Source organism: Phocoena phocoena, chromosome 20 (assembly GCF_963924675.1).
Source record: "Phocoena phocoena chromosome 20, mPhoPho1.1, whole genome shotgun sequence".
Lineage (NCBI taxonomy): Eukaryota > Metazoa > Chordata > Mammalia > Artiodactyla > Phocoenidae > Phocoena > Phocoena phocoena.
The window spans coordinates 7,019,375-7,045,639 of record NC_089238.1 but is presented as its reverse complement, the minus strand read 5'-3'; the positions used below and the strand labels follow the sequence as shown (position 1 = coordinate 7,045,639).

Sequence of the window (26,265 nt, the reverse complement as noted above, 5' to 3'; positions counted from 1 at the left end):
GGAGGGAGCGGCGGCGGAGGAGAGCGCGCGCGCGCCCCCCTCCCTCCCTCCCTCCCTCCCCCTCCCCCCAATTTCCACCGCGGCCAATTCATGGACAGGAACTACCCCAGCGCCGGCTTCGGGGACCCGCTCGGCGCCGGGGCGGGATGGAGTTACGAGAGGTCAGCGAAAGCTAGGTAAGGAGCCGGGGGTGGCCTGGAGGAAGGGGCCAAGAGGTGGGGGCCCAGCCCGGCCGGGCCCGCCCGGCTACGCGTGCATCGCAAACTCCCCTCCGGCTTGCAAGGGAGCGGCCTTCCTCGGTTTGCAACAACGCCGCCGCCCCAGTTTGCAAATTGCAAACTCCGCCAAAGCCAGCTCCGGCATGCAAAGGGAGAGATGCCGCGGAAAAATGAGGGTGCAAAACAATTTCAGACGGAAAGGCCTTGGGAAGGTGGGAGGGACTGGCGAAGCAAGGCCTGGATTTCCCCCCATCCTTGGATTCCCGGTTTGCTGACCCCTCCCCCTCGCGCCCTAGGTTCTGCTCTTGCAAAGGTGGGAAGGAAAAGAGAATTAGAACGCAGACCTGGGGGGCGCGGCCCCCCCTCAGGTCCTATTGTTCCGGGACTGCGCGAGGCCGCGCTACTCGGGGGGCCCCCCCAGAAATTCCGCGCGCTGAGTGGGCACGGGGCCCCGCCCCCTTCCTAAGCTGGGGTTTTGTGTAAGGTGGGGGTCCTGGCATCTGAGACACGCCCCCTTGAGCTCCCCCCCCCCGTCAAAGACAGAATCCTAGTTGATGGCGAGGAGTGGAGTGTTTGACCTCTTGAGTCTGGGCCATGGATTGGGGCCGTTGCATAGGAAGATTAGGCTGTTTCCCGGGTGTGTGGTTGTGTGTGTGAGCGTGGGCCCAGTGCGTTATGTAGCTGGCAGCCTTTTCACCTGCGAACCTGCCCCTTTCCTGCTGTTTGTGTCACACCCTCACTCTTCACCTGCCCCCGAATCCCCCTCCCCCTATACACCTGGGTTTCCCAGCTTGGCTGGGCATGACCCCACGTGTGTTAGTATTCTCCATGTGGGACTCCTCGCTCTGTATCTTTCCACACAGTGAGTTGCATACTGGTTTGCACACAGACCTGGCTTTGCATGCCCCCATGCATTTGAACCTCAACCCGGGGGGATGGACGGTGTTCATGTGCACACTTGTGCCTCGTACTTTGCAGGAGTCCTATCCTCTGCCCACCTCCCATCCCTGCCCTTTGGGGAACAGTCTGCCTCCTGCTCCTGACTCGGTTTGCACCACCACTGAGGTTCAGGGCCTCTGTGTTCCCATGTGTCTGAAGAAGAGGGGGCATCCCTTGGCCCCAGGGCCTTGTGTCACCTGCGGGGTGGGGGCTGTGGAAGCAGGTCCACATTTTCAACTTAAGGCACTTTCTCTGGCTCTTCACCCTCTCTGTGTCCTCCCTGTGCATGTCTGTGTTTGTAAATGTGAGGCTATCTGGGCTGTACTTACTGGGGCTCGAGTGGGGGCCATTTCTATGGCTCTTTAGTTGGACACTCCGATTCCCTTGTCTTCTTTCCTTTAGGGCCCAAGGTTCCTTAGGATAGCCCCCAGTCAGCTGGAAGATTCCCCCGAACTCCCCAGGGGATTTGCTGAGTTCCCTTCTCCGAGGGTAGCTTCGGAGGATACCCTAACATCTCCTTCTTCCTCCCAGCTTGGTCTATGGCAGCTCCAGGACCTCGCACCCCGAGACGGACATCTTACACCGCCAGGCCTACGCGGCCCCCCACCCACTGCAAAGCTATGCCACCAACCACCACCCGGCAGGTACGGCCCCTGTCTCGCCCCGCCTGGCCCTCCCTCCGAAGCAAATGATTGGCTGCTGAAAGTTACAACCTTCCTAATTGGCCGTGCTCTCCGTCCTGGCCCGCCTCTTGCTACTTCTCCTCTGATTGGTTGTTCTGAGGCTGCTTAATTTCACGCCGGATTCGTCTGCCCCTGTTTCTGGCCCCGCCTCTTTTGTTCCAATTGGTCCCGTCGTCTCAGCCCCCAAATCCCACCTTCTCTTCCAGGCTTTTCCGCCTCTCCAGCCCACCCCAATCCCTTACCTCTGGGTCTGCTCTTCTTCTTGGTTCTCAGAACTCTTTCTTCCTGATTCCCTTTCTTCCTGATTGGCTCCGATTCTTTGGACCTCCCCTTTCTTCCTTAGATTTGCCCACTGCCTTATTCTTTTCCTGTGGCCCTGCCTCTAGTGCCTCGGATTGGTTCCCTTCCTTTGATCCTGCCGCTGTCCTTCCTAGATGGATCAGCAACGGGGCTGTTGTCCAATTTGACCCTTGACCCTCTTGGTTGGCTCCTTCCCTTTATTCCTCTCTCTCTCTCTCTTTTTTTTTTAAATCTGGATCCTCTCACTTTGACTCAACCCCTTTTGACTTGTTCTCTGGTTCTTCTCAGTGGCTCCAGTCATCCCATCCCTTCCCCTTCCTTGCTAGAATTGCCTAATCCTTTGGCCTCCCTTGGACCATAAGGACGCTCTGTGTTTTGCTCCCATTTTTTTCATGTATGGATTTTTCTACTCCTTTGTCTACTTTTTCCCTCCTGGGCTCCCTGCCCTTATGATTGCATCGTACCCTATCCTGCTTATTGTTTCCTTAACTTGTCTCTGCCTCCTTTCCTCTCTTTGAATCTGCCCCTTCTCTCCAACCCCTTTTCCTGACCCAACTTGCCTTTGGCTTGCTCCTTTTCCTTTTCAACCTTGCCCTGTCCCCCACCTAGCTGACTCTACCCCCCCCAACCCTCACCAGGCCTCTCTGGACTCTTCGACACCGGCCTCCATCACGCAGGCTCAGCAGGGCCCGACGCCTCCGTCATGAACCTCATCTCGGCCCTGGAGTCCCGGGGCCCCCAGCCTGGTCCCTCTGCCTCTTCTCTCCTCTCCCAATTCCGCAGTCCTTCCTGGCAAACAGGTAAGGCCATTGCCAGTCCAGGAGGGTCAGGGTGGGGCTGGCTTGTGGTCAGCTCTGACCTGTGGTCTCCTCCCTCATCCCCAGCCATGCACACGCCAGGCCCCACGGAGCTCTTCATCTCAGGCGCCCTGCCGGGTTCCAGCACCTTTCCTCCCTCCTCTGCCCTGTCGGCCTATCAGCACCCGGCTTCCTTTGGCAGCCGCCCCTTCCCAGTACCCTCTTCCCTCAGCCTCCAGGACCCCCCATTTAGTCCCCCAGCTAATGGGCTCTTGTCCCCTCATGACGTGCTGCACCTGAAGCCCTCGCAGGCACCCACGGTGCCCTCCTCGCTAGGCTTTGAGCGCCTGGCGGGGGGTGGTGTCCTGGGGCCCGCTGGTCTCGGCCCAGCCCAAACCCCTCCTTACCGCCCAGGCCCCCCAGATCCACCCCCACCTCCCCGCCACCTCCCAACTCAGTTCAACCTGCTGGCTTCCTCTTCCGCTGCTGCTGCCGCTGCTGCCGAGCAGTCCTCTCCCCAGCTCTACAACTTCTCGGGTGCTGCCCCCGGCCCGCCGCCACCCGAGCGGGCCCTGCCCCGCCAGGACACCGTCATCAAGCACTACCAGCGGCCAGCCAGTGCCCAGCCCCCCCCACCACCAGCCCATGCCCTCCAGCACTACCTGAGCTGCGGAGGCAGCTACGCCTCCATGGGCCACCGGGCCAACTTGGCCTGCAGCCCCCTGGGCGGTGGGGAGCCCTCCCCGGGCGCTGGCGAGCCTAGCAAGGCTGGGCCCAGTGGAGCCACGGCCGGGGCATCGGGCCGGGCTGCGGGCCCTGAGGCAGCTGGAGGAGGTGGGGCGGCAGGTGGCGGTGGAGGTTACCGCCCCATCATTCAGTCGCCTGGTTACAAGACAGGCAAAGGTGGTTATGGGGCAGCTGCGGGCGGTGCCAACAGGCCCCCACCACCCCGTTCGACTGCCACGCCCAAATGCCAGAGCCTGGGTGGGCCAGCAGCAGCCTACGCCACTGGCAAGGCCTCTGGGGCTGGGGGGGCGGGAGGCCAGGCCTATTCCCCTGGTCAGCCCCAAGGGCTTCTAGGACCCCAGGCCTATGGGCAAGGGTTTGGAGGGGGTCAAGCGCAGGACTTGAGCAAAGGCCCTAGCTACTCAAGTGGGCCCCAGCAGCCGCCTAGTGGTCCCCCACCTCCTGGCCTAGCCACATGTCAGAGCTATTCCCCAGACCAGCTGCAGGGGCAGCTATATGGGGTGCAGGGTGAGCCGTACCCAGGGCCAGCTGCCCACTCCCAGGGGCTGCCCACAGCCAGCCCCTCGCTCAGCTACAGTACTGGCCATTCCCCAGCACTCTCGGGCCATGGAGGTGGTTGGGGGCCCAGCTCCTTGGGGGGCGGCGGAGAGGCCAGCCCTTCTCACATCATCCGCCCGCTGCAGTCGCCTCCGGCCCCCGGCCGCCCGCCTGGAGTTGGCTCTCCAGGAGCTCCTGGCAAATACCTGAGCTCTGTCCTGGCCTCAGCCCCATTCCTGGCACCCCCAGGAGCCGGCAGCTATGCCGCCGGAGCAGGTGGCTACAAGGGCAAGGGGGATGGCTCAGAGCTGCTGGCGGGCCCCGGCGGGCCTCCCGCTGAGCGCACCGAGGATGAAGAATTCCTCATCCAGCACCTCCTGCAGGCGCCCAGCCCCCCGAGGACCTCAGGGGCAGATGGCCTGGTGGGCGAAGATGGGGCGGCGGATGCCTCCAAGGGACTTGGGAGTGGCGGGGCTGGGGGTCCCCCGGGCACACCCTACGAGCTGGCCAAGGAAGACCCACAGAGGTACCATCTGCAGAGCGTCATCCGTACCAGCGCCAGCCTTGATGAGGGTGCCACGGCGGCCCTGGAGCTGGGCCTGGGGAGGCTGAAGGAGAAGAAGAAAGGGCCAGAACGGGGTGGCGAGACCCCCGAGGGGCTGGCCACCTCAGTTGTCCACTATGGGGCAGGTGCCAAGGAGCTGGGGGCCTTCCTCCAAAAGAGCCCTCCACCCCCAACTCCCACGGCCCAGTCTGCCCAGCCTGCCCCCCACGGCCTCCTCCTAGAGGCCGGGGGCCCTGACCTCCCACTGGTGCTGCCTCCCCCTCCCCCCCAGCTGCTCCCCTCGGTCCTCAGCCACGCTCCCAGCCCCTCTTCCAGTGCTCCCAAAGTTGGCGTCCATCTCCTTGAGCCGGCCGCCCGTGATGGGGCACCCCAGCCTCCCCCTCCGCCCCCCCCACCTCCACCACCCATGCCCCTCCAGCTCGAGGCCCACCTCCGCGGCCATGGCCTGGAGCCGGGTGCCCCCAGCCCCCGCCTGCGACCTGAGGAGAGCCTGGAGCCACCCGGCACCATGCAAGAATTGCTTGGGGCCCTGGAGCCGCTGCCACCTGGGCCTGGTGACACTGGTGTGGGCCCACCTAACACCGAGGGCAAGGATCCCTCGGGGGCCTACCGCAGCCCTAGCCCACAAGGCACCAAGGCCCCCCGCTTTGTGCCACTCACCTCCATCTGCTTCCCTGACTCCCTGCTGCAAGACGAGGAGCGCAGCTTCTTCCCCACCATGGAGGAGATGTTTGGCGGCGGCCCCGCAGATGACTATGGAAAGGCTGGGCCACCCGAGGACGAGGGCGATCCCAAGGCGGGGCCTGGGCCGCCTCCGGGCCCCCCTGCCTATGATCCCTATGGGCCCTACTGCCCTAGTCGGGCGTCCGGAGCCGGTCCCGAGACTCCAGGCCTGGGCCTGGACCCCAGCAAGCCGCCTGAGCTGCCCTCCACCGTCAACGCCGAGCCTCTGGGCCTGATCCAGAGTGGGCCCCACCAGGCGGCCCCCCCGCCCCCGCCTCCCCCCCCACCGCCGCCACCCCCTGCCTCGGAGCCCAAGGGAGGCCTGACCTCGCCCATCTTCTGCTCTACCAAGCCAAAGAAGCTGCTTAAGACGTCCTCCTTCCACCTGCTGCGGCGCCGTGACCCGCCTTTCCAGACGCCCAAAAAGCTGTACGCCCAGGAGTACGAGTTCGAGGCCGACGAGGACAAGGCCGATGTGCCTGCTGACATCCGCCTCAACCCCCGGCGCCTGCCTGACCTGGTGTCCAGCTGCCGCTCCCGTCCGGCGCTCTCACCGCTGGGCGACATTGACTTCTGTCCACCCAACCCTGGCCCCGATGGCCCCCGGCGCCGTGGCCGCAAGCCCACCAAGGCCAAGCGTGATGGGCCTCCCCGGCCCCGGGGGAGACCCCGGATTCGCCCACTGGAGGTCCCCACCACCGCTGGGCCAGCCTTGGCCTCCACACCTACTGATGGGGCCAAGAAACCCCGGGGCCGGGGCCGGGGTCGAGGCAGGAAGGCCGAGGAGGCCGGGGGCTCTCGGCTGGAGCCCCTGAAACCACTGAAGGTGAGGTGGAGCGAAACCCTGACGCTGGAGGGTTGGGACCACATTTGAGGTTCTTGGGCACGGTAGGGGATGTGGTTTATTTTCCTAGCACCCACGAGGAAATGAATACGAGGGCTGGAATTTCAGGGTTCCACTGTTGCAGAGGTCTGAGAATTGAAACTTGTGTCTACAGGGAGGCGGGGGTTAGCGCTTGTATTCTTAGGTTCTAGATCCTGCAGGACTATTCATCAGGGGTCCTGGATTCCTGGGTCTTGTGGGAGGAGGGTCCGTGAGTAATGAGGGAGGGACCCCAGTCCTGTCATTCTGGAATCTGAGCAGAGGGGTCCGCAGGCATGAATTCTAGGATTTTACAGGCTGACACTCTGAGAATTTGAACTTTAGGGTCTTAACTGGGGAGAGGGCTGGGGCCCCAGACCCCTGGGTCTGAGGGAGGAGGGGGCTTGGGGCCCTGGGCTTGTGGGCCCTGACTCCCCACTGCCCCCATATCTAGATCAAGCTGTCTGTGCCCAAGGCCGGCGAGGGTCTGGGAGCGTCATCGGGCGATGCCGTGTCAGGAGTTGACCACAACAGCCTGGACTCCAGCCTCACTCGGGAGAAGATCGAGGCCAAGATCAAGGAGGTGGAGGAGAAGCAGCCCGAGATGAAGTCCGGCTTCATGGCCTCGTTCCTGGACTTTCTCAAGTCAGGCAAGCGCCATCCACCACTCTACCAGGCTGGCCTGACACCCCCGCTCAGCCCCCCCAAGAGTGTGCCGCCCTCCGTGCCGGCCCGGGGCTTGCCTCCCCAGCCCCCCGCCGCGCCTGCCGTGCCACAGCCCCCACCCGCCGGCGCCTTCGGGCTGGGGGGTGCGCTGGAGGCCGCCGAGAGTGAGGGGTTGGGGCTCGGCTGCCCTTCGCCCTGCAAACGGCTGGACGAGGAGCTGAAACGGAACCTCGAGACCCTGCCCTCCTTCTCGTCGGACGAGGAAGACTCTGTCGCCAAGAACCGGGACCTGCAGGAGAGCATCTCCTCGGCCATCTCCGCCCTCGATGACCCGCCACTGGCTGGGCCTAAGGACACCTCCGCTGCGGACGGGCCCCCCCTGGCTACTGAGGCTGCAGTCCCCGGGCCACCCCCTCTCCCGGGGCTCCCCAGTGCCAGCAGCAGTGGCACACCTGGTGAGCTCTGGGAAGATGGTCTGGGGGCGGGGCAGGGGTTTCCCGACATTCAGGTCACCAGGTCTGGTTGTGTAGATCAGGCACTGTTCACAGTGCAGATGATTGATAGAGATATGCCTGTTTATGGAGGGTAACCTGTTACTTGAGGGCAAGCCTTTTGAGAAAGGGGCATCTTTTTCTAATCCACCCACAGGTGCTAAGTGGACTGGTGGGGGCCCGAAGGTGGGCAGTGGAGAACACTGGGGGACAGGGCAGGCTATAAGTGATGGGGACAGGTGGGTGACAGGGATGGAGAGAGCTTTTAAAACTGATGGGGGACATGGGACCTGAGAAGGGCTCTAGGAGTTAGGGATGTGTAGTAAAGGACAGAAAAGGGTCTGGGGGGCAGAGAGAGACTTGGGAGGGTTGTTTAAAGAGAAACGTGACTAGTTTCAGCAATGACTAGTCAGATCTCGTGGGGGGCCATCGGGAAAGGCTGGGGGTACAGTCAGGTCTGGATGGTGTTCTGTTCTGAGAGGAGGGTTGGACAAAATTTGAGGGGCTTTGATGGGGGGGAACAGAGGCATTGGGGGAAGAAAGAGGTGGCATTTGGAGGAAGGCATTTGGAACAGTTAATGAGGAGGCTTGGGAGCTCACAGGAGGCTTAAGGAATGAAGTCTTCTGGAAGGTGGTAGAAAGATGGGCAGTGGGCAGTGAGACAATGAGAGGCGGAAGGGAAGCACCAGGGAAGAGGTGAGAAACAGTGGAGGGTCCTAAGCAGAGTGCCTGGATCTGCCGTAACGGGAGAGAGCATGGGGGGGGCGAGGGAGCCTTGGAAGGGTCAGGAAGGCTCATAGCTTGGAAGGACCCAGGGATGGAGCAAAATCAGTCTGGGGAGTCAGAAGATCTCAAGGCGTTAGAGGAGGAACGTTACAAAATCTCACGGGGAGTTAGCATAGCAGGAAGGAGAGGGTGTTGCCAATCCCGAGAGTGGAGAGCAGGCTGAGGAAAGGAAAGGGGAGAGCTTGGGTGGAGGAGTTTGAGACCTCTGAGCGGGAAAAGAGGAGGTAGAAGCACAGGAGTGGTTGAGGAATTGGGAGGAACATTGAGGAATGGGAGGTAAGCGTCAGACTGGGGCTCCAAAGCAGCAAAGAGACATTTCAGGACTAAAATGGACATTGTGGTTGGGAGACAGTTTCAGGGGCTTAGAGTAGCCACTGGGGCTGGGAAGGGGTCTCAGGGAGGGAGTCAGGTGTGGTACAGTGGTGACTGGGGAGCTGAGTGGCAATAAGGGGCAGAGGGGCTGTTGGCACAGGGAGGGACATTCAGGGACAAGAGAAGAGGTGATGGGATGGTGAATGGTATCTGGGGACTAGGAGGTAGGGCAGGGCCAGGAGCTTTGTGGGCACTAGACTGGGGGGCAGAGGGGGTTGTTGATGGGACCAGAGAGGCCTCCTGGCCATTGCGGTGGGGACACCGAGCAATGGTACTGGGATGCAGAGCTGCACTGAGACACAAAGGGGGTCCTTGGAGGCTGGGGAAAGATGGGGAGGACCAGAGCGGCATGTCTGGGTAGGAAAGTTTATTAGGACCTTGGAGAGAGAAGTTAAAGGGTCCTGGGTTTCTGGTAGGTGTCTGGGGACAGGGGTGGGTATTGAAGGTCAGGGAGGGGTCAGACAGGAGCTTTGCAGGAGGAGGAAGGTCAGCAGAAGAGGAATAAAAAGTGGAGATGGAGGGGGATTGGGGGCAGAAATGGATGCTAGGTGAAGAGCTCAGTTTGGTCAGGAGGGATGTTGGGGTGCAGGACGGGAAGAGGGCTGTGTTGAGACCCCCCAGAATAGACCGGGAGGCCTTTCACTGGAAGCAGATAAACAGGTCTGGGGGCTCGGGGTTGAGCGGGGCTCCAGCCCTGATGCCCGTCTCGCCCCCAGAGCCCCCGCTGCTGGAGGAGAAGCCCCCACCCTCGCCGCCCCCTGCCCCGACACCCCAGCCGCCGCTCCCACCGCCGGCCCTGCCCTCGCCACCCCCTCTGGTGGCCCCCACGCCCAGCTCGCCGCCCCCACCGCCCGTGCCAGTCTCACTGGCCCTGCCCTCGCCGCCTGCCCCGCCGCCCCTGCCCACCGCAACCCCTGCCCCGCCTCCGGAGGAGCCTGCCGCCCCGTCCCCCGACGACCCCGAGCCGCCGGACGCCCGGCCCCTGCACCTGGCCAAGAAGCAGGAGACCGCGGCCGTGTGCGGGGAAACGGACGAGGAGGCTGGCGAGAGCGGCGGGGAGGGCATCTTCCGGGAGCGCGACGAGTTCGTCATCCGCGCCGAGGACATCCCTTCCCTCAAGGTGAGTCTCCTGTCGTGTCGGACAACTGGGCCCAATGCTTTGGTCACTGGAGCGTTTATCGAGCGCCTGTTGGATGACAGGCCCGGTGCTGGGGGCCGCAGGTACAGTGATGGCTGAGGCAGCCCATCTGATCCTCCTGAGTTGACAGTCATGGGGCTGATAGAGGAGGCCAGCTGGACCCCCGCAGAGGACTTGCACGCTTCTGAGATGTTATTTGGGTGTGTGTGTGTGTGTCACCGATAAATAAGGTAAACCCATTGTTAGCATTTATTGCAGGTATTTTTGCTGTGGGTGCTAGGGTTATACTAAGGGACAAAGCTGATGAGGAGGGCCTGATCTTAGGGAACTTCTAATACAAGCCAGGGGGTGCTTTAAAGGCAACTTGTGCCTTGTAGGTGGAAAGCTGAGGTATTGACGTGACATACCTATGAAAAGGCACACATACAACGTGCAGATGTAGTAGCCAGTGGTTTGGGAATGCTTGTGTGTCAGGCCACATCTTAAACACTTTATGTTAGAACCTCCCTAGCGGTCCAGTGGTTAAGAATCCACGCTTCCACTGCAGGGGACACGGGTTCGATCCCTGGTCAGGGAACTAAGATCCTTCATGCCATGCGGTGTGGCCGAAAAAAAACAAACACTTTATGTGCACCAGTGCATTTACTACTTCCAGTTATTCTACACAGGGGTGGGTACACTATGCCCCCCCCCCCCGCCCCCCTCCAGCCCCCTGCCTGTTCTTTTTTTTTTTTTTTTTTTTTTTTGCAGTACACGGGCCTCTCACTGTTCTGGCCTCTCCTGCTGCGGAGCACAGGCTCCAGACGCGCAGGCCCAGCGGCTGTGGCTCACGGGCCCAGCCGCTCCGCGGCATGCGGGATCTTCCCAGACTGGGGCACGAACCCGTATCCCCTGCATCGGCAGGCGGACTCTCAACCACTGCGCCACCAGGGAAGCCCCCTGCCTGTTCTTATAAATAAAGTTTTATTGGCACATTGCCCCACCCACTCATTTACATATCAGCTATGGCTGCTTTCCCCGTCCACTAGCAGAGTGGGGTAGTTGCAACAGAGCTTAGCTGATCCACAAAGCCAAAAATATTTCTTGTCTGTCCTGTTACGGAAAAAGTGTACTGACCTTTGCTGTACTTTGTTCATTGGACAGGTAGTTGGATCAGAGGATTGATATAAGTGCTTGACAAGGGTAGGTGACTACGCCCGTGTAGTGTTTCTCACAGGGCATGAGGTAGAGCGAGTACTCGGTAGGGCTCACAGGGCATGAGGTAGAGCGAGTACTCAGGAGGTCAGCAAGCCATTATCACCTTGATGGTGACGCCAAGGGCTAAGGCCATTCTTCGTGTTAGTTACTGTCACTGACTGGGTAGCAACTAGGGGGCAGGAACCATGTTTGGTCTTGGATGTATGTTAACACGTTTAATTTCTTTCTTTTTTTTAAAGATTTTTTTTTCTTTTTTGATGTGGACCATTTTAAAATTTATTTTATTTATTTTTGGCTGCGTTGGGTCTTTGTTGCTGCGTGCGGGCTTTCTCTAGTTGTGGTGAGCGGGGGCTGCTCTTCGTTGCGGTGCGCGGGCTTCTCATTGCGGTGGCTTCTCTTGTTGCGGAGCACAGGCTCTAGAGCACAGGCTCAACAGTTGTGGCGCACAGGCTTAGTTGCTCTGCGGCATGTGGGATCTTCCTGGACCAGGGCTCAAACCCGTGTCCCCTGCATTGGCAGGCAGATTCTTAACCATTGCGCCACCAGGGAAGCCCTAACGTGTTTAATTTCATCTTGGGTGTTGTTTCTTCTAAGTTACAGATGAAAAAATTGTGGGGTGAATTCATTATAAAGATAGTGCATATTATTATACTTTTATCTTGGCCGTAGCTCGCAGCTCGTGGGATCTTAGTTCTCCAATCAGGGATTGAACCCAGGACCGTGGCAGTGAGAGTGCCAAGTCCTAACCACTGGACCGCCAGGAAATTCCCTATTATACTTCATTATTAAGTGTGTTTTGCGAGAGGAACTTAGTGTGCTTTTTCCTATGTTATTTTCAATCTATTTTTTAAAAAATATTTTATTTATTTATTATTTGGCTGCGCCAGGTCTTAGTTGCGGCACGCAGGATCTTCGTTGTGGCATGCGGGATCTTTTTTTTAGTTGCGGCATGTGAGCTCTTAGTTGCGGCATGTGGGATCTAGTTCCCCGACCAGAGATCGAACCTGGGCCCCCTGCGTTGGGAGCACGGAGTCTTAACCACTGGACCACCTGGGAAGTCCCTTCAATCTGTTTTATTGTGGGAAAAGTAGAGCAAATACAGTAACGGGGCTGTGTGTATCCATCACTCAGCTTTCACCATTATCACCTCCTGGTTGGTTCTGCTTGCTTTCCACCCTGTCACATTCTGTGCTGTCCGCCCCAGCTCACCAATCCCAGACTGTATCTTTTCATTGTTACTTTGTCATCTTCGCAGTATGATATGATAGAAGAGAACATTCACAAGAGATATGTAAGTTGTCAAAGCAGAATGGTAGAGTGAAGGCTTACTTCTCCGCTCCTCAGCCAGCTACCAGAACAATCCCAATGCCTTGAGTCTCAGTATCCCTCCCTGGCTAACCCTCCCTTCTCCCTCGTAGTTGTACTCACTCTACTAGTGCCCTGTGTACATTATTTCATTTTAACTTCAAGACTTCTGAGGCTCTTTGGCCATCAGTCTGGAACAGGCGAGGGAGGTGTCAAACGAACAGCAGTGACAGGAACGGCTACCAGCTCTCAGGGGATAGGATTTGGGGCACATCGTATTCAGAATTTAGCTTAATCATGGTGACCGATACATGTCACGAAGTTTATCATTTTAACTATTTTTAAGTGTACAGGTCAGTGGCGTAAAGTATATTCACTCCGTTGTGCAAACCTTCGCCACCACCTGTAGGTTTTATCTTTGTAATCTCCTTTCTTTATAGGGATTACTATCCCCCTTTTACAGAGAAGGGAACTGAGGCTCAGAGGATTAAAGTGGGCTTTCCAGGCTTTCCACAGCTTGGGACCCACACCCAGTTCTACTGGCCCTGGGAGCCCACGCTCTCAGCACCAGAGTCAGCCACTCTCTGTGTATATTCCACCAAACATTGGTAGTGCTGCTGGGCGCCCAGCACTGGGCCAAACGAACGGGGCTCTGGGGTGGGGACCCTGACCGTCCCCAGTTTACAGATGAGGAAGTTCACGTTCAGGGAGAGGGAATCATTTGGCTGATGGGTGCCAAGCCGGGATTAGAGCCAGGGCCATCTGATACCACCTCCCAGCTGGCATGGGGCAGGGGAGGGGGCCAGGCAAGGACTCAGATGCTTAAAATACAACACGAGTATGTGTTCTGATGGGGGACTCACAGCCCCAGGATTGAGCCACTCAGGCAGATGAGGACTCATTCGTGTGTCAGGAGTCAGGGCAGGCTGGCAGCATGGTTATTATGGGCCCAGCTTTGGCGTTAATCTGATTGGCTTGAATCTCTGCCACTTCCGAGCTGGACTAGTGTTGACCCTTCCTGAGCCTCAGTTTCCTCATCTGTAGAATGGGGGCTGATGCTGTTAGTACCCCCTTCGTACGACGTGGGCACTCAGGCTTTACGGCTTGTCCAGTACTCTGAGTGTGGGTGGCACGCAGAAAGTGCTCTATAAACTTTGTTTCTATTATTCAGTGATCTTGGGCAGATCTCTAGCGCAGAGTTTGGCAAACTTTTTTTTTTTTGTAAAGGGCCAGGTGGTAAATATTTTAGGCTTTGCAAGCTACGTACGGTCTCTATCATGTCATCTTGGGTTTTTGTTTTTTGTTTTGTTTTGCTTTTTCACCCTCCTTTAGAAATGTAGAAACCATTCTTAGCTCATAGCTCTATAAAAATGGGCCACAGGTCATAGTTTGTTCTAGAACAGTGGCAGCCCGATAGAAACATCATATGAGCCATGTACAGCATTTTAAACGTTCTTGCATCCACACTTTTGAAAAATTAAAAGATGAGTGAGGTTAGTTGTAGGGATGTATTTTCTTTAACTCAGCACGTCTAAAATGTCATTTTAACATGTGGTCAATATAGAAAAAGTTAATGAGGTGTTTTATCTTCTCTCTTGCCTACCAAGTCTTTGAAATCCAGTGTGTATTTTACACTCATAGAACATGTTGATGCAAATGAGCTCATTTTAAATGCTCAAGAGGCACATATGGGGAGGGGCTGCTGAACTGGACAGTGTAGGGTTAGCCCCCTCTCTGCTTCAGCCTCCCCACCTGGAAAATGGGAGTGATAATATTAACTCCCAGTCCTTGGAGATGTGGAACGTTTATCAGGATGTAAATTCTGAGCATATAAGTTTGTTGGATGGAGAAAAGTATGGGGAGAGCGGGTCATGCAGAGAGAACAGTCTGTGCAAAAGCCCTGTGGTGAGGCATGTTTATGTGATGGGTAGGGAGAGATGCAAGGGGTTGAGTGACTGGACAGTGAGCGCCGAGCCTGGGCAGGTGGGCAGGGTCCAGACCATTCTGTGGTGAGATGAGTGGGTGCCTGCTTGAGAATCTGCTCTGGGTTATCTGGCTGCTTCGAGGGCCCTGGCCAGCAGGGAGGTGGCTGGGGAAGTTCTCAGTCCTGATGACAGTCTGTCCACTGCCTTAGTTCTGTTACACTGACTCCCCTGTGTCCGATCCTGCAGCCTTCTCCTTAACACCAGGCTGGGTGCTTCTAGCTTATTTACTCACATCCTGCTACTTACTGCCCTTGTCTCGGCTTGTCACAATTCTGATTCCCAGAAGAGAATCTGATTGGCCCAGCACAGCATTTGGGTCAGGATGGGGTTCGTGTTACGCCTGTTGATTGGCTACCCCTTGTCAGGTCTCCTCCAATCAGCTGTGGCTTCCACTGAATGGGTGTTATGGGTGGGGCAACTTCCCACCAAGTGGAAGTGGGTGTGGTCAGTGACATGATTGACATGAGGAGAGGCAGGAAAGACGTGGCTTTGGGACTAAGTGACCCTGGTTGGGGAGCAGGCAAGGATGATGATGCCAGGGCCTGATGACTGGTGGATAGTGGGGATCCTGGGAGGAAGAGTGGTTTGGGGAAAGAAGCCAAGCCCAATTGAGATGTGGTGAGTCAAGGGCCCCACGTCCAGCTGGAGAAACAGCTGGATCCTTAGAGGAGGAAGATCGGCAGTGGGAAGAGACAGAGGAGGGGGTGCCCTCCCCTGGCTGGGGGAGGGGGTGCTCTGATGGATTTTTCAGAAACTTCTGAGAGCTGGAACAGGGAACATTATGTCCACAGTGAGAGGGAAAAAGACACCCCTAGTGGGGGGCCCTGCATGTGCAGAAACCTGGAGGTCAGAAAGTCTGAGCTTTGAGGGTCTGGATGACCTGCTGGGCAGGGGTAGGAGAAAGGAAAGGAGACTGAGGCAAAGTCTCTGTGCCAGGCTGTGGAATCTGCACTGGGGGCCCTGGAAGGTTTTGGAGCAGGGCAGGATATGTAAATGAGCTTTTCAGTCCTTGAAAAGGGTTTGAAACGGACTTTTCAATCCTTGGGCCTCTGACCTGGTTCCCTGAGGAGCCAGGAGGGAGGATTGAGAACCATGGTATCCTGGAGCAAGGCACTTGGGATTGACATGCCCATATCCCTGTCTCATCCTGCCTCACTCTTGTCCAGTGAAATTTCAGCCAAGAACCTTTCTGGACCTCATTTTCATCAGGTTATCCTAACTCCTTTCTGTTCCCCTGGCTGATCTGCAGGATATGAAAAATTGTGGATATAGAAGCATTTGACCAAAAACCAAGAATAGATAGCCAGTACTTGGCACTCAGGCTCCAGTGCTGCAGCTGCTGCCAGTGGCAGACATCACTAATTGATCCCAGCACTTGCTCCTGCTGAGCCTCGTGCCCAGGGCAGCCATGATCAGTTAGTTGGAGTTACCTGAATCCTGTTTATCACTTGACTGTGGATTCTTTATTTTACTTATTTATTTTTTTAAATAGTTAATTTACTTTTGGCTGCCTCGGGTCTTAGTTGCAGCATGTAGGATCTTTCGTTACTGCGCTCAGGCTCCTCTCTAGTTGTGGCGTGCAGGCTCAGTAGTTGGGGCATGCGGGCTTAGTTGCCCCGCGGCATGTGGGATCTTAATTCCTCTACCAGGGATCGAACCTGCATCCCCTGCACTGGAAGGCAGATTCTTAACCACTGGACCACCAGGGAAGTCCCAACTATGGATTCTTTAAATGCAAGGGCTTGTCCCTCATTCATCTCTGGGTTATCACAAAGCTCAGTGCATATTTCCCACTATGTTCTTATTATTTACTTATCTGTGCCTGTCAGCTGCTTTTTTCTAGAGCCACAGCTGTCACACACTTTACCTGGCAGTCCCTGGTCATCACCCAACCCCCTCACGGAAGATACATTCCTTCCTGGACTCATTTAGGTATCACTTCTTCGAGGAAGCATTCTTGGATTCAGATTGAGTCCAGAGTCCTTCTTCTAGGCTTCTGGGGCACCTGCTGTTAGCACATTTATTACTTGTGCTGTTATTTTTTTGTGCCTGTGTCTGGTCCCCTGCTAGTCCCCTTACTCCCTGAGATCAGATGCTGGGTCTGACATCCTTTGGTTCCCGGTGCCCAGCTGGGGCACACAAGCCTTGGGATGGGGATGGGGGTCTGAGTGTGCTGAGGGAAGTTGAGATTGGGGAGCCTTTGTGTCACTGTCCTGCCCTGCTGTGGACAGGCTGATGAAATAAATGGTCTCAGGTAACCCATCACCTGTTTATTCTTAGCACAAGCCACAACCTCACCCTGTTCTGTTTATTTGCTTGTCTGTCTTATTACCCCTGTAATGAAGACCCCAAGAAAGGCTTTGTCGATCTCGTTCACCGCCAAACTGTGGGGCCCAACACTGTATCTAGAAGATGGTGGGTGGATGAGTGCTCAGATTTTGTCATTTCTTCGAGTCATGCGGATGGCTTGTACCATCACACTGTATAGCTATAATAACTAAAACCTTGTAGCCCAGAATGAATGGCCTATTTGCAGCAACATGGATGGACCTAGAGATTATCATACTAAGCAAAGTAAGTCAGAAAGAGAAAGATAAATGCCACGTGATGTCACTTATATCAGGATTCTAAAATATGACACAAATGAACGTATCCACAAAACAGGAACAGACTCACAGACATAGAGAACAGACTTGTGGTTGCCAAGGGCGAGGAGCCGGTGGGGAGGGAATGATTGGGAGTTTGGGATTAGCAGATGCAAATTAGTATATATAGGATGGATAAACAGCAAGGTCTATACTGTATACTATACTATACATACTATACTATACTATACTATATAGCACAGTGAACTGTGATATAGTCAATATCCTGTGATAAACAGATATAGATATAGTCAATATAGTCAGGGATAGATATAGTCTATAGTCTATATAGTCAGATATAGATATAGTCAATATCCTGTGATAAACAACACTGGAAAAGAATATGAAAAAGAATATATATATGTATAACTGAGTCATTTTGCTACACAGCAGAAATTAACACAACATTGTAAATCAACTATACTTCAGTAAAATTTAAAAAAAAAAACAAAAAACCAACAGCATGAACAGCCTGATTGAGAGTATAGACGGTTCCCTGATGGTTCAGTTTAGGATTTTTAAACTTTATGATGGTGCAAAAGCGATACGCATTTGGAATTTGAGTTTTGTTCTTTTCCTGGGCTAGTGATATGCGCTACGATACTCTCTTGTGATGCTGGGCACTGGCAGCGAGCAGCAAGCCACCAGCTCCTGGTCAGCCACGCAGTTAATCGCAAGGGTAAACAACTGATACACTTACAACCCTCCTGTCCCCAGACAACCGTTCTGTTTTTTACTTTCAGTACAGTATTCAATAAATTACATGAGATACTCCATACTTTATTTTAAAGATGGGCTTTGTTTTAGATGACTTTGCCCAACTGCAGGCTAATGTAAGTGTTCTGAGCACGTTTAAGGTAGGCTGGGCTAAGCTATGATGTCTTCAGGGGTATTCAGTGCATTTTTGATTTAGGATATGTTCAACTTACGATGGGTTTATTGGGATGGAACCCCATGGTAAGTTGAGGAAGCTTTGCATCCCCAAATCTAAGAACCTCAGACAGCCAGAAGATACCTGTCAGCTGGAAGTTCGCTGATGCTTGTTAATGATGATGCCTTTTCTCTAAGGGGGTGTAGAGGGAGGACAGAGGGCCAGGAATTGGGGTTGGGAAGGGCAGGCATGGGGGTTGACCCTGCGGGCCTTACTGTGCCCCTCCTCAGCTGGCGTTGCAGACGGGGCGTGAGCCTCCACCCATCTGGCGAGTCCAGAAGGCACTGCTGCAGAAATTCACTCCGGAGATCAAGGACGGGCAGCGGCAGTTTTGTGCCACCAGTAATGTGAGCCTGCAGAGGGGAGCGAGGGCTTGAGGGGCCCTGGGTGGGTGGAGTGCGTGGAAGCCGCTGTCCCCCTCACACGATTCAGATTCACCTTGGGTCCAAGATGTGTCCAGCGGGGGGGTGTCTCCACCTCCCGGCAGGCTCTGGGTGGTTGCCATGGTGGGCCAGGGCAGGGGTGGGAGTCTTGGGTGTTGGGCTGCCTAGCTGGGGCGGAGGAAGGAGTTCCTCATGTGCTTCTTTTCCTCCGTAGTATTTGGGGTATTTTGGGGACGCCAAAAACCGGTACCAGCGCCTTTACGTCAAGTTTCTGGAAAACGTCAACAAGAAGGATTACGTGAGGGTCTGTGCTCGGAAACCCTGGCACCGGCCCCCAGTGCCTGTCAGGTACCATGGGGGCTGGGGGCCAGGTGGTGGGCAGGGCCAACAGGCATGGGGTGAATCATACAAGGAAATTTACATAACATAAAATTAACCATTTTAAAGTACACAATGCTTAGAAACAGAGTCGGGGAAGGGGTGCAGAGACCCAGAGAGTGGGGCCCCCAGAGAGAGGGGGACAGAGACCAGCTCAGCAAAATTCTGTGCTTAGAGCTGTGGGCTAGGCGGTGGGGGCGGGGGTACCCCAAGGAGGAGAATTTGGGTTTCAGGGGGTGCTGACTGCAGTCCCATCTATGTCCCCTTCCAGACGCTCTGGTCAGGCCAAGGGCCCCGCATCTGCTGGGGGCAGCTCTGCACCTCCCCCTAAGGCCCTGGCACCACCTCCTAAGCCCGAGACCCCTGACAAGACGACATCCGAGAAGCCCCCAGAGCAGACACCTGAGACGGCCGTGCCTGAGCCCCCTGCCTCTGAGAAGCCATCCCTGCCTCGGCCCATGGAGAAGGAGAAAGAGAAGGAGAAAGAGAGGGCAACGCGTGGGGAACGGCCACTGCGGGGTGAGCGGGGCACGGGTGGCCGGCAGATTCGGCCAGATCGGAGCCTCACCACAGGACAGCCCGCCACCTCCCGGCTACCCAAGTCCCGGCCCACCAAGGTGAAGGCTGAGCCGCCCCCCAAGAAGAGGAAGAAGTGGCTGAAGGAGGCAGCAGGCAACGCCTCGGTGGGCGGGGGCCCACCAGGCAGCTCCTCGGACTCAGAGTCATCTCCCGGGGCTCCCAGTGAGGATGGTAAGGCCATCGGCAGCCGTAGGGCTGGTGGTAGGGAGGCGACTCTGTGGCTTTCAGAAGGAGGCATGGGTGGGGGCTATCCAGAGGGCTCCAGGTAGCATCAGCAAACAGTCACAGTAGTAATAAGTAAGTTAAAAGTAATAGCAGTAGCTAACAGCTGTATGGCACCTAACCACGTGACAGGCTGTCTTGTAAGTTCTTCACGGATGTTAACTTGTTTGAGTTTTCACTGTGGTCCTAGGAAGTAGATACCAATATTATCCTCAAATCCAGGTGAGGAGACTGAGACACCAAGAGAATGCAGCACAGCTGGGATGTGACATCCCACCTGAGTGGGAATGCAGCCGGTGGAGCACCGCGCTCTGTTCGTCAACACTGCACGGTTCTGTCTCAGAATAGGCAGTGTCTGAGGGCTGAGGAGGATTGGGGACCGGCATCTATTGTGGGGACCCAGACATAGTGGTGTTCCCTGTGACTCCTTGGGTGACTCCAGGAAAGGGGCAACACCTCTTTACACCTCAGCGACCTCACCTGTATAATAAAGTAAAAATGGGTATTCACAGAAAAGCACATAGGAGGGTACTAGCCTGTAGTGGGCACCAGGTGGGAGCTCCATTGCTTAGAATGATGTCTGGTTTATGGTGACAGTAACGACAACAGCAATACATGTACACATATGTAAAATAAATATAACAGCTGACTTTGATTGAGTGCTTACTAAGTACCAGGCATCATTTGAAGCGTGTTACACATTGGCTTATTTTATCTTTACATAAACCCTGTGAGGTAGGTGCTGTAAAATGATCCTCATTTTTTTATTATATTTTTCGGGTTTTTTTGTTTTTTTTTTTTAATTTTATTTATTTTTTTAATCCTCATTCTAAAGATGAGAAATCTGAGGCCCTGGGAAGTGACATGACTTGCTCAAGGTCACATACTCTTTCAGGTGTAGTGCAGGGATAGCTGTTGTAACAGAGGCTAGTCAAATGAGAGAGTCGGAATTATCTTTTCATCAAAGCCCTGATGAAGTTGGGAAGTTCTGATTAAGTGTCAGATCTGGGAATGGCCCACATCCTATCTTCTCTTATCCCATTGGCCAGAACTAGTCACCTGGCCACAGCTAACTGCAAGGGAGCCTGGGAAATGTAGTCTTTTAACTGGGCAGTTGGCTCAATCTGGCCAGGTGGAAGCAGTTAATGCTGAGTCAGGGGAAGGTGCTGGCAAGGGAGGAGCTTTACAAAAGGCCCAGGTTTGCAGGTTCTTTTCCTTTTTCTTCAACAAGTTTATAGCTCTAATTCGCATACCACGTAGCTCACCTAATTAAAACCCATAGTCCTCTGGCTTTTAGTATAGTCAAAGTTGTGCATCTACGTGGCAGTCAAGTTTAGAACATTTTCATCACCCCAAAAGGAGACCCTGCTTCCTTTGGCCATCACTCCCCTTTCTCCCCACCCTCATCCCTAAGCAACCAGTGATTTACTATTTCTATAGATTTGACCATTTTGGACATTTCACCTAAGGGATATCATACGTACAGTGTGCAGTCCTTTGGGACTGGCATCTTTGCTTAGCGTAATGTTTTTGAGGTTCATCCATGTTGTGGTGTGTATCAGTACTTCATTCTTTTTTTTTTTTCTAATTGAAGTATAGTTGATTTATAATAGTTTCAGGTGTACACCATAGTGATTCAGTATATTTATAGATTATACTCCATTTAAGGTTCTTATAAAATATTAGCTATGTTTCCTATGCTGTACAATATGTCCTTGTAGCTTACTTATTATTATACATAGTTGTTTGCAGTACTTCATTCCTTTTTATGGCTGAATACTATTCCATTGCTTGGATATGCCACATTTTGTTTATCCATGGACTAGCTTGATGGACATTTGGGTTGTCTCCACTTTTTTGGCTGATGCTGCTATGAACATATGTGGACAGCCCAGAATTTTCTGAGCCTATGAAATGGGAGAAACTAAACTCTGCACTCATAGGGAAGCAATTCCCCCGCCAAGGGTCAGTATCTTTCTTTGGTCCTGGGTCTCTCTCTGTTCACCCCATTTGACCAGGAGCCCCTCCTGGGCAGGATGAGCCTGACTCAACGTCTGGATGCCCTGAAGGTTCTGCCCAGACCAGGAGGTCTCAGAACCAGCCCTCCTGCTGGTCCAAGACTGATGATCCTCCATGTGCTGGAACCTGATGTCTCTCCTTTCTTAGATGCACAATGAAAGTTCTAGAAAGAGGCTGCAGTGATGTTCCCTCTCCCCCTTCCTTTAGCCCACTCTCATCTGGCTTCCTCAGCCCCTTTCTGCAGGTGTTAATTGAGCACATACTATGTGCCATGAACTGAGGGTTCCAGCAGTAAACAGAAAAGACAAAAACATGTATCCTTGTGGGAGCTTACAGTCTCAGCGGGGGAGTTAATCAGATAAATATGTTATGTAATAGAACACAAAACAATATGAAAAGTCATCAGTGTAAGGCTGGGTCGGATTAAAGGCAGTAGAGAAAAATAAATCCGGTAAAGAGGATCCAGGCGGGATCCTGGGTGATATTTGCGGGGGAAGGGGGAGTTGCAGAAGGCTTCTGGAAGTGACATTGGAGCAGAGGTCCGAATGCAACAGGGTTGGGGTGGTGTGACTTTGGGAGAGAGAACATTATGGACTGGGTATGTCTGAGGATCAGGAAAGAGGCCAGCGGCTGGAGGAAGTGAGGCTAGAGAAGGAACAGGAGCACAGCTTGGAGAGACAAGGGTCCTGGGGCTTTGTGGCCCCACTGGCAGGATTTTATCACGAGTGAGACAGGAGCCTTAGGAGGGTTCAGGCAGAGGCTTGATGGGGTCTGACTCCCACGGCTAAATGGTCACTCTGGCCTCTTGAAACAGCTGTCAGCAAGGACCGTCCATGTGGGTAAATCAAGTGGACATTTCTCGTGCCTTTTCCTAAAGGATGTTTTGGGGTCTTCCCACACGTGGCCCTCCTGCTTCTCTTTTCTCCCTGATGCTCCTTCTTGAGTTTCTGGTGGCTGTCCCTCCAGTCCCATCCTTGGAGAATTCCCTGGTGGTCCAGTAGTTAGAACTCAGCACTTTCACTGCCAGGGCCTGTGTTTGATCCCTGGTCAGGGTACTACAATCCCCCAAGCCACGTGGCACGGACCAAAAAAAAAAAAAAAAAAGAGTCCCGTCCTTGGCCTCATTGCTTGGCGTTCCATATCTCTCACTTGGCAAGCTCCCACAAATTCCGTGAGCCTCAGACTCATTTCTTCTCCCTGCTACCTTCCAGGCCTACGCCCCAGCAACTTCCTCCTTCCAGACCTACCGAGCTGGTCCTAGCTTCTCTATCTCGGACACAGCCCCACTGGCAACCAAGTCACCAGGCCAGACCCTCCCTCACCTCTGCTGCAAGGAAGCCCCCAGCCCTACTCCTCCGGCCCTGACTGCCCCCATCCCCTCTGCTCCTTCCCACAGCCCTAGCTCAGATGCTGGCCCTCCTGCCCCTCAATCTATGTATCCTGATCCTCCAGCCCTGGCCCAGCCTCATCCTTTCTCATCTGGTCCATTGCCCTGGCCTCTGGTCTCATCCCTCTGATCCATCCCCTGGCCTTGGAGTGGTCTCTCTCCACTTACCTTCGCCCATCCCTGCTCATAGCTCTCCCATGGCTCCCTAGTACCCCTCCCTAAAAAAGGCCCTCCCCTTTCTACCTCATCTCAGAGGCCTCACATGGTCTGGCCTGCCCTGACTTGTGCAGTCTCAGCTCCCATCTCCTTCCTCAGTCTTGCCTTTTGTGACCTGATCTCTCAGACCTGATTCACTGGTTTGGAAACCAACTCTGCTGCTTCTTTAGATTTTACTGAAGCTACACTAAACTAGTCAAATACAGTGGTCACCGGCCTGGAATACTCTTTCCTATCGCTCAAGGCTCAGCGTGTGTGTGACCTTTAATAGCCTTCCCTGACTTGCCAGGCTGAGCTCATTACGGTACCTGCGATTCACCGTTAGAGTATATTGTCCTGGTGTTGGGGAGTCTTCCCCAGTGGACGTGGACCTCACTGAGGGTAGGGATTTCTCTCCTGGTCCCTGGAGCTTAGAATACTGTCTGCCACACAGGCGGCCTTGGAGAAAGTTGGAATGATGGGCCATGTCTCCCTTTCTTCCCCCAGAGCGGGCAGTACCTGGGCGTCTGCTGAAGACCAGGGCGATGCGGGAGATGTACCGGAGCTATGTGGAGATGCTGGTGAGCACGGCACTCGACCCGGATATGATCCAGGCCCTGGAGGACACACATGGTGAGCAGAGGCTTGGGGGCCCAGAGCCCCCTACCCCTCCTTTGCCTCCCATACATCGTGAGGCTGCATCTCTTCTGACACCCTGTCTCGCCTTTCAGACGAGCTGTACCTCCCACCCATGCGGAAGATCGATGGCCTCCTGAATGAGCACAAGAAGAAAGTCCTAAAGCGGCTGTCGCTGAGCCCAGCCCTGCAGGTGCTTGGGGGGGCTTGGCCTGCAGCATCTGGGGCCCAGAGCTCAGGCACAGAGGAGACATGTGCATGTCAGCCACTGCGCTGGTCCCCAGAGTATCAGGCCCTGGAAGGGCGATCGTTGGAAGGGTCGGGCTTGGCCAGGAGAGGAGTGGAGGCCGGGCTGTCTGGAGGGAGTCTCTGGGTTCCCAGCAGTCCTGCAAGCACAGATGGAGGCGAGCTGGGATCACGTGGCGGGGTCATTGTCAAGGTCTGGGATGGGCTGCTAGGCAGGCCCAGCAGAGCGTGGTTGTGGAGTACAAGTTTGGGGACAAAAGGTGGACTAGGGCCTGGACCCAGGGCTCGCTCTGGGGCAGAGCGTTGAGTGGATTTTTTTTTTTTTTTTTAGAATAGAGTTTTAATTTTTTTAATAAATTTATTTATTTTATTTATTTATTTTTGGCTGTGTTGGGTCTTCGTTGCTGCACGTGGGCTTTCTCTAGTTGCGGCGAGCTGGGGCTACTCTTCGTTGTGGCTCGCGAGCTTCTCATTGCGGTGGCTTCTCGTTGCAGAGCACGGGCTCTAGGTGTGCGGGCTTCAATAGTTGTGATGCGCGGGCTCGGTAGTTGTGGTTCATGGGCTCTAGAGCGCAGGCTCAGTAGTTGTGGCGCACGGGCTTAGTTGCTCTGCGGCATGTGGGATCTTCCCGGACCAGGGCTCAAACCCGTGTCCCCTGCATTGGCAGGTGGATTCTTAACCACTGCGCCACCAGGGAAGTCCCCGTTGAGTGGATTCTGATGGCTTCTCTGTCGACGTAATTCAGGCTCTTCGAATCTCAGGCTCGAATCCGAAGTCATCTATGTAACTTCCCTTCTGGGATGGGATATCACGGTGGCTCCGAGAATTCTGGGAGAGAACATTAATTTGGTTTTGAGAATTCTGATGGGGATGTTAATGTGGTGCTGAGAACCGGGGCGCAAGGGGGGGTAAAATGTTAGGATGGCTCAGAATTCTGGAACGGATTTTAGGCCAGCTCTGAAAATTCTTGCTGGGATGTTAGTCTGACTATGAAAACATGGGATAAAACGTTAATCTGGTTCTGGAATTCTTCGTGGGATGTTAGGATGCCTCTGAGAATCTTGGGATTGACTGTTCATCTGGCTCTGAGAAGGGGGGTAGGATATTACGCTGGAGTTAGGAATTCCACTGTAATGGGAATTACCTGGTGGTCCAGTGGTTAGGACTCCGCACTTTCAATGCCGAGGGCGCGGGTTTGATCCCTGGTCGGCGAACTAGGATCCCACAAGCCGCGTCGTGCGCCAACCGCCCCCCCCCCCAAAAAAAAAAAAAAAAGAATTCCACTGTAGAACATTAGGATAGGTTTGAGCATTATGGGGTGGAATATGAGTCTGGTATTGTAATTCTGGGATGGACGTTAGCCTGGCTCTAGGGATTCTGGATTTCAGGCTGACTCTTAGAATTTTTGTAGGAGGTGATGGTGGCTCTAGAATCCTGGGCAGGATGTTAGGTGTCTCGGAGAATCTTGGGCCGGGCCACAAAACACATTATAAGAGTCACCAGACAGGCCTAGGCTTCCCCTGGCCTTTGAGGAAACCGAGACTCCCAAGTGTCTTTCCTGATCTGCAGTTTCCTGGGGGAAACTGAGGCGTCTGATCACGTGGGATCTGAGAACTGGGGGGTGGGTCTGGGGTGTGCGGGTCCAGGGAGGTCCCCCTGACCCCTCGGATTCCCGCAGGACGCCCTGCACACGTTCCCCCAGCTGCAAGTGGAGCAGAGTGGGGAGGGTTCCCCAGAGGAGGGGGCCGTGCGTCTGCGGCCGGCCGGGGAGCCCTACAACCGCAAGACGCTCAGCAAGCTCAAGAGGAGCGTGGTCAGAGCCCAGGTGCGGCGGAGCCCGGGAGGGGCGGGGCCGGGGGCGGGGCGCGGGGGAGGGGCCGCCCGGCGCTGAGCGGGGAGGCTGAGGCTTCTCCGCTTCACCTGCCCAGGAGTTCAAGGTTGAGCTGGACAAGTCGGGATACTACACGCTCTACCATTCACTCCACCACTATAAGTACCACACCTTCCTGCGCTGCCGGGACCAGGTGAGCCCACCCACGCCCCGCACGGGTCACCCTGGGATTCAAGCCATCGCAGGCTCCCCCCTGGACCCAGGAGTCCAGTTCCCAGCCCCCCTCTCCCTGGGACACTGATCCCTAGGCCCCCAGCCTCCTCCCACCCCAGCTCCGTGTTTAACCCCCCTGCAGACCCTGGCCATCGAGGGCGGCGCTGAGGACCTGGGCCAAGAGGAGGTGGTCCAGCAGTGCATGCGGAACCAGCCATGGCTGGAACAGCTCTTTGACTCCTTCAGCGACCTGCTGGCCCAAGCACAGGCCCACAGCCGCTGTGGGTGA

At 55.2% G+C, this 26,265-nt stretch overlaps 1 protein-coding gene across 1 annotated transcript; it reads left to right on the top strand.

The window, feature by feature from the left end:
- The first annotated feature begins 90 nt into the window (after positions 1–90).
- Positions 91–26,265, top strand: PRR12 (proline rich 12). The gene is made up of 14 exons (XM_065899130.1): positions 91–176; positions 1,689–1,801; positions 2,779–2,940; positions 3,025–6,335; positions 6,826–7,492; positions 9,403–9,806; positions 18,118–18,234; positions 18,485–18,618; positions 18,920–19,398; positions 23,558–23,683; positions 23,782–23,879; positions 25,611–25,757; positions 25,861–25,956; positions 26,119–26,265. Exons 1-14 carry the CDS (start codon positions 91–93, stop codon positions 26,263–26,265), a joined length of 6,087 nt encoding a protein of 2,028 aa, XP_065755202.1.

Coding starts and splice junctions, on each gene's coding strand:
- PRR12 (XM_065899130.1), top strand. CDS start 91: ATGGACAGGAACTACCCCAGCGCCGGCTTCGGGGACCCGCTCGGCGCC. Junction 7,493..9,402: donor CAGCAGCAGTGGCACACCTG/GTGAGCTCTGGG, acceptor TCTCGCCCCCAG/AGCCCCCGCTGCTGGAGGAG. Junction 18,235..18,484: donor AGTTTTGTGCCACCAGTAAT/GTGAGCCTGCAG, acceptor TTTCCTCCGTAG/TATTTGGGGTATTTTGGGGA.